This window comes from Toxotes jaculatrix, chromosome 17 (assembly GCF_017976425.1).
Source record: "Toxotes jaculatrix isolate fToxJac2 chromosome 17, fToxJac2.pri, whole genome shotgun sequence".
Classification (NCBI taxonomy): Eukaryota; Metazoa; Chordata; class Actinopteri; family Toxotidae; genus Toxotes; species Toxotes jaculatrix.
Genome location: NC_054410.1, coordinates 1,452,501 through 1,459,116, shown reverse-complemented (window position 1 = coordinate 1,459,116; position 6,616 = coordinate 1,452,501). Strand labels below are relative to the sequence as shown.

General features: G+C 42.4%; 1 protein-coding gene across 1 annotated transcript in view; it reads left to right on the top strand.

Annotated features, from left to right (window-relative positions):
• arhgap5 (Rho GTPase activating protein 5) overlaps window positions 1-6,616 on the top strand; it is a 40,805-nt gene that overhangs the window by 28,346 nt on the left and 5,843 nt on the right. Inside the window, exon 4 of the mRNA XM_041060272.1 lies at window positions 4,182-4,259. Within this exon, the coding sequence (XP_040916206.1) occupies window positions 4,182-4,259 (78 nt within the window). The remainder of the gene's footprint in view (window positions 1-4,181; window positions 4,260-6,616) is intronic.

Genomic DNA, 6,616 nt, shown 5'->3' with positions numbered 1-6,616 from the left:
TACACAAAAAAGAAAAGGAAGACAAAACACAATGGAACTTTAATGTGTGATACAGTGAATAAAACACTTGTTGTTCCAGTGCGGAGGGAGACGATCTGTGTGTGTTCTGAAAACAACAACAACACCATGTAGACTGTGTTTACGTCCTCAGCTACTTTATCTGTAATCTGATTATCTCAGTGCTGTCGAGTCTGTCATGTTAACACCTTAAAGTCATTATCTTAATGGGAATAACGTGTTTAACATCGAACATTTGTGCTCACTTTGTCTGTTTGTAAGGACAAGCCAACACCTCGCTCAGACATGTCACCGTTGTGAGTTTTACAGAAATGGCACAGTGCTGCTTTCAGTTCTCAGACCTCTGAGGGAATCCCTCCACAGCAGCACTGATTGTTGAACTTTTCTCAGAGTGTGTGTTTGGATCTCTTCTTCAGACCTTTAACTGTTTGCAGTTATCACAACAGTCGGCCTCTGTATGTGCTCAACAGTGGAGGATTCATCATTTTATTTTTAGAAACAAGTCACACTGTGTGTGAATCTTTGTTCTGTTATTGAACACATGAACTCAGAAATGGTATTTACTAAAGGCCCATAATAATAATCATAATAAATACTAATTATCATCATCCAGAGTATAAACTTCATATAGTGTTCATATAAGTTTATCTGTAGAGAGCGTTTAAACATGCCTCATAAAACAAGCCTGAAAAATGAGGCACCATTTTTCAACGTCAGCGTTGACTTTCTAAAGAATGTCCTGGTAGTTTGTGCTTGTGTGTGAGCTTATGTTGCTCTCCTTTCAGGTTTAAACCATCTTAGTGAGGACATTTCTGCAGCGTCCATACTCCAGATCGTCCATACTGATGGTTGGTGTTAGTGAGCAGAGAGTTCATCATAAACACAGACGGAGAAACGCATCTGTCGGTGTGTGTTTGCATCGTGTGTGTCTGTGACGGGTAAAATAAGAGTTAAAAATAGCCGGTGATTGACTTTCACTTATTGAACTGGCTTCCTGTCCCCCCCCACAGCAGATGGTTGTTACGGTGATAAAATATCTGTGGCAGTCCTCCAGTGAGCAGAGAGACAGGTAGAGAGAGGGAGACAGCGAAGCAGCTTTGAGATAAGACAGAGATAGAAAGACAGAGATGGAGAGTGATGTGAGGAACTGTGATACAGTAAGTGTGTGTGTGTGTGTGTGTGTGTGTGTGTGTGTGTGTGTGTGTGTGTGTGTGTGTGTGTGTGTGTGTGTGTGTGTCAGGATATTAGATCATATCACAGCAGGATGAGTCTTATCTGATCCCAACATGCAAACGGTGAGCTCCACTGTTAACTTCCTTCCCCTTAGGTCTGCTGGGTGTGTGTGTTTGTGTGCGTCTGTGTGAGTGTGTGTGTGTGTGTTTGTGTGGTACATCCCGTTGAGAATCAAATGTCCTCACAAGGACAGAGGGATGTTCAGGGAGGAGACATTTTGGGGGGGCGTTGGAGAGGTCAGTTAGAGGTCAGTCAGAGGTCAGAGGTGAATGTAGAATATAGAAAAAAAAAGCAGTAAATATGAACTTCCTGTGTTGAGTAACTGTCACATCATCAGCTGATAAACACTACAGGAAACAGGCTTCAGCAGTGGAAGATAACTGTATGTACACATGAATGTTTTTCTTTAAGGACCGACCGTCAGCTGGTTTTTATAGACCAGTCTGTGCCAAGTCGATGCTTTGAAGATAAAAAGAAAATGACTTCCTTAATGTGATGTGTTTCCCATTGAAGCAGGTCAGTGTGGGGTCAATCTCAAGTTGTAAACAATGAGCTGCTGGTTATGGAGGGAAAGGCAGTTTGAGTTGATGGAACAGGTAGAAAGTGTTAACTTCATGTTAATACTTACAATGTTTAACGTAGCTTTCCTCTTCTAATGCTCTCAGTGGTTCATTCGATTAGATTGGAGCTGATCGTCAGACTCACTCAGGCCAGTTACAGCTGTGTTACAGAAAACAGCTGCGTTCAGTGACAGTGTCTGACACACACGTGTCACACTGCCTGGTGAAATATCCTCCGTTAGAATGGAAAAGCTGATGAACACAAACGTGAACGTCACAGCTTGTAAGAACATCTCCTTTAAAGAAAATGAAGAATTAAAATTTTGTATTTTATTCTTTGATATTTTTTTCTATTCATCTTCATTTTCTTATCCGTTTCTCGACACTGTGAATGTTCCACTCACGTTTCCGACTAAAAACAAAAAGGCTGACAACAACAATGACCGTGATCCTGTCACTGAACCAGCTGAAATAATAATTTATAATATAATTTATAATAATTCTAACCAGAAGCTGCCTTGGTGTGTCCACAACTGAAGCCTGGATGCGGGTCAGGCCCTCAGGGGCCAGTCCTGCTGTGGACCACAGGCTGAGCTGATATCACCTGTGTCTAAACAGACTCACCAGAGTTCTTCTGGCTCTCAGGGCAAAGAAGAAGCGTTTGTGGTGAAACGGTGTCGTTGCCAAGTTAAGGTGTGACGAAGCAGGTCAGGAACAACCAGAGTCTGACTCAGAGGCTTCAGATGAGTTTGAACATCTGAACAAGGCGTTTCTCTGCCGTGTAACTTACCTGGTGTCAGTGTGTCATCAGGCTGAAGGTCAAAGCTTTGGCTCGTTAAGTGTGGAGATACAGGTCAGTCCTCACAAATATAGTAATCCAAGCATTTATTGTACAGCAACAGAACATGTTTGAAAGCTTTGCACCCACTCTGATTTCTTACCTTATATATTCTGCTGACTGTGTAAGCCACTGCCAGCACACACACACACACACACACACACACACACACACACACACACACACACACACACACACACACACACACACTCATGCATACATAAATTGGGTGGAGTGGGTTTGCTGATGAGGCCGAGGTCATTTAGCAAAAAACATGCTTTCCTCAGATTTCTGTTCGTTTGAGTTACGCTTTGTCATACACCTGAGTCAACACAAACACAACTGCACAAACTCAGACACACACACACGCACGTTAAAAAACCACACACAAAGATACGAACAGGCACAGATAAACACACACATACTCACACACACACACACACAGTCTCCCACACTCGCTCACACTTGACACGATTTACTTGAATCCATTAAAGCTCAATTTGCATAATACTGTCTCTGCTTAACTACCTCTGCAGGGACACAACACACACACACACAGACACACACACACACAGACACACACACACACACACACACACACACACACACACACACACACACACACACACACACACACAGGCATGTATACTGCAGTGTGGATGACCTTGTAGCAGAGCAGAACTACAGCCTGTATGGATGGTTTGTGTGTGTGTGTGTGTGTGTTGTGTGTGTGTGTGTGTGTGTGTGTGTGTGTGTGTTTTGTGCTCGTCCCTGCAGCCAGAACACACATTAGAGCTCTAATTAAGACGCTCTGTCTCCATATGTGCTGGTCTGAGATCAGCTGTCAGGTGCCAGCTGGCTGTCATATTTACAGTCAGAGTCTCCAACAAATTCTGCTGAACACAAAACAAGTGAATTGTTGATTTCCTGTTTATCTGTTGTCATTGTTGTTGACAGCTGTTGACAGCTGTTTGTATATTGACAGTAGATTTTCTGTGGATGAATCTTGGGGTTTGACCTTTGACTTTTCTTGTTGCAGCATCAGGTCAAGGTTTTCCAGATTCATTGCTGGTTTAGTTCGTGGGAAGTGCGTCCTTCTTTTTCTTCTTCTGCTTTAAAAAGTCAAACAAACTTTTCAGGATTAAAAGCACAATATTGAGTATTTTTTTAGGTCCAGTGCTCCTCAACATTTCTCCTTGCACCATAAACATCTTTTACTCATCCTTTCACAGGTTGCTCATCACAGGATTTTGCTGAGTAATGAGAAGCTCTGAATACTGTTTCAGAGGCTGTTAAAACCTAGAAAGAGAAAGTCCTGAGAAACGCCTTGTTTTTCTGGAAGCTTTCAGCTTTAATCCACAAAAATCTCACAAGAAAGTTTGTGGTTACTGAAAACCACATTAGTTAAAGCCTGTTACACTGCTCCTGTTGGCCCATCTGTTTTGAGTTTTTTTTGTGTAACACTGCTTAAATTTCAGTTGAATGACGTTTGTCAGAGCTGTTATTGAGCTGTCTGTTGTTTGTGTTTGCAGGCCTGACGACAGAAGGTCTGTATCGTGTCAGTGGGAACAAGACGGACCAGGACAACATCCAGAAACAGTTTGATCAAGGTAAAATAGTCAAACACACACCTGCGCGGGTACATTCCCACAACAGAACCTCATAAATTCATATCCAGCTACCTGGAAGCCTGAAGAAGGAGCACGCGTGTAACTGGAGTTTCAAAGCACAGAGGCCGGTGGTTCTCATTATTGTCACAGATCGTGATTCTAAATTATTTTCCCATGAACTTAAATCGTGCTGTTCAAGAACTCAGGAGTTCCTTTGAAAACATGGTACCAATCGAGGCAGCGTTTGTGTGATGTGTGCCATAAATTCAGCCCGCAGAGAAAACTCTCGCTGACTGATTCCAAATCTGACCACGCTGCAGAAGTGCTTAAAGAGAAACACATGCCCTGTGGAGCAGAGTCGAACCTGCACATGATGGCTGGTCAGCTGCCAAACCGGCTGTTAGAATAAATAAAGTCACCACAGGCAGAAATCACCAGCACGCCGTCAGCAGTGGCAGCGATTTCACAGCCAGTCGATGAAATATGGAGACCAGACTGAGATGAGGTTTGTTTTTACAGTCTCACAGTGATTATTGATTACATTCTGTTTTTCCTCTTCTTCCTTATTACAGTTGATCAGTTTGTCCCGTCACTTTTCAAACAGTAGGAATCTGTGATAAATCTTTAGTAGCCTGAAAATAAAGAGGAGCCGTCTGACTTTACAGATTAGTGTTAAATGAACGTATGATTGAGGGTGTGACAGTTTACATGAGGGAAATAATAAACAGCCTCAAAATGTTGTTACCCTCACTCAGCAGTCAATTACAACATTTGTGTTTGATTCACAGCATCATAAACCAACCAGACTGGACCACAGACATACAGCTGATCCACTGCCAGTGTTTCTCCAGTGTCTGTTAAACAGAGAGATCCATAGATCCATGAAAAACATCATGCTGCTAAGTTCAGATCTTACGTCATAATGATAACATTTCAGTTTTTTTGTCACAATCAGTTAAAGAAACTGCTCGTAGCTTATTTAATGTGGCGTTTCATGCTGCGTATTTGACAAACTGTAAACAAATCTGGGCTTGATGATGAACATGATGGGCTGAAGGTGAAGCCCACAGCTCTCTCACTGCCTCCATGGCAGCATCATGCTAAGAGTTTACATCACCCAAAGCAGAATGACAGCTCCAGCAGAACTCAGAACATATTAAAATCAAATGAAAAGAAGGAAAAGAAACAGGAAGGAAAAAGATTTACTCGTTGGACGGTTGAGCAGCTTCAGAATGTCCCATCAAACTGGTTCTTTGTCTTTTCTCCTTTATTTTATTGCATCTGCCCAGAGTTTGATTTCAGAAACTGGGAAACAAGTGTGGCTGTGTGCTTACTGCCTTATGTTTGCTTGCACACAGTGTGTGTAACCACACAGTGTGGCGTTAACATGAACTTTTCTTCAGATGTTAATCCACGTTACTTTTTATTTCCTGAGCTTAATAGAAAAGTTCAGAGGTTTCATGCAGCGCTCCATGTACCGGAAATTAAAAGGCTAAAGAAAACTCCTTATTCAAACACAGACGTGTGGTGTGTGTGTGGGGAAAAAGGCAAAAAGATCAATATAATTTGAAAATATGAAAAACTACCTGATGGAAAAATACCTCACAGAAACCTGAGTGTCCACAACTAAATGTCATATCTATGGCTTTACTGACCTTTTAATGAATGTCTAATAAGTCTTCCCAGAAAACGCCGTGGCTGTTAAAGAGTGACTCAGACCCGTGAGCGTGGCTGTATGAACCTGCTGTTCTTACACATCTTCTGTAAACTCTGACTCATTCCCTGGAGGGTTTCCCCTCGTCGCCTGCTGTTGGTGACTTTATCAGATCGTATATTCCTGTTTGGACTCTGCTCATGCATCTTGAGCTGGTTCTTCTCGCTGCAGCTCAGTGATATCTGTCTGTGAAAAATGCAGCCATTGCAGCCAATTAGCTCCTCTGTCATTAAGAGAGGGTAGTGGGCGACGGACTATTTCCTCCACGCTGAATCTGTTTTTGTGGGAACAGCTGAAGATTTGAATGAAATGACTTGGAGAGCAGCGTAGTTAGGATGGTCACAGGTCACTGTGGCTCTGCTTCATTAACAGTTTGGGCTGCAGGGGGATTTTGTGGGTTGTTTATTAATAATCTTTATTAAACAACAGCTGCTCCATCTTTTTTTTCTCCTTCTTGCCCTCCCATCATTCTCTCTGCCCTCATTTATACGTATCTTGTCTTTTTTTCATTTTCCTCGTCTCCTCCTCTGTGTTCCTTGTCTCCTCTGTCCTTTCCCTGGTTTTCTGCCCTCTTTTTATTCCTGTGTGCATTTCCTGTTTCTCTCTCTCCTCACTGCCTCTCCACCTTCTTCTTCACTTCCTT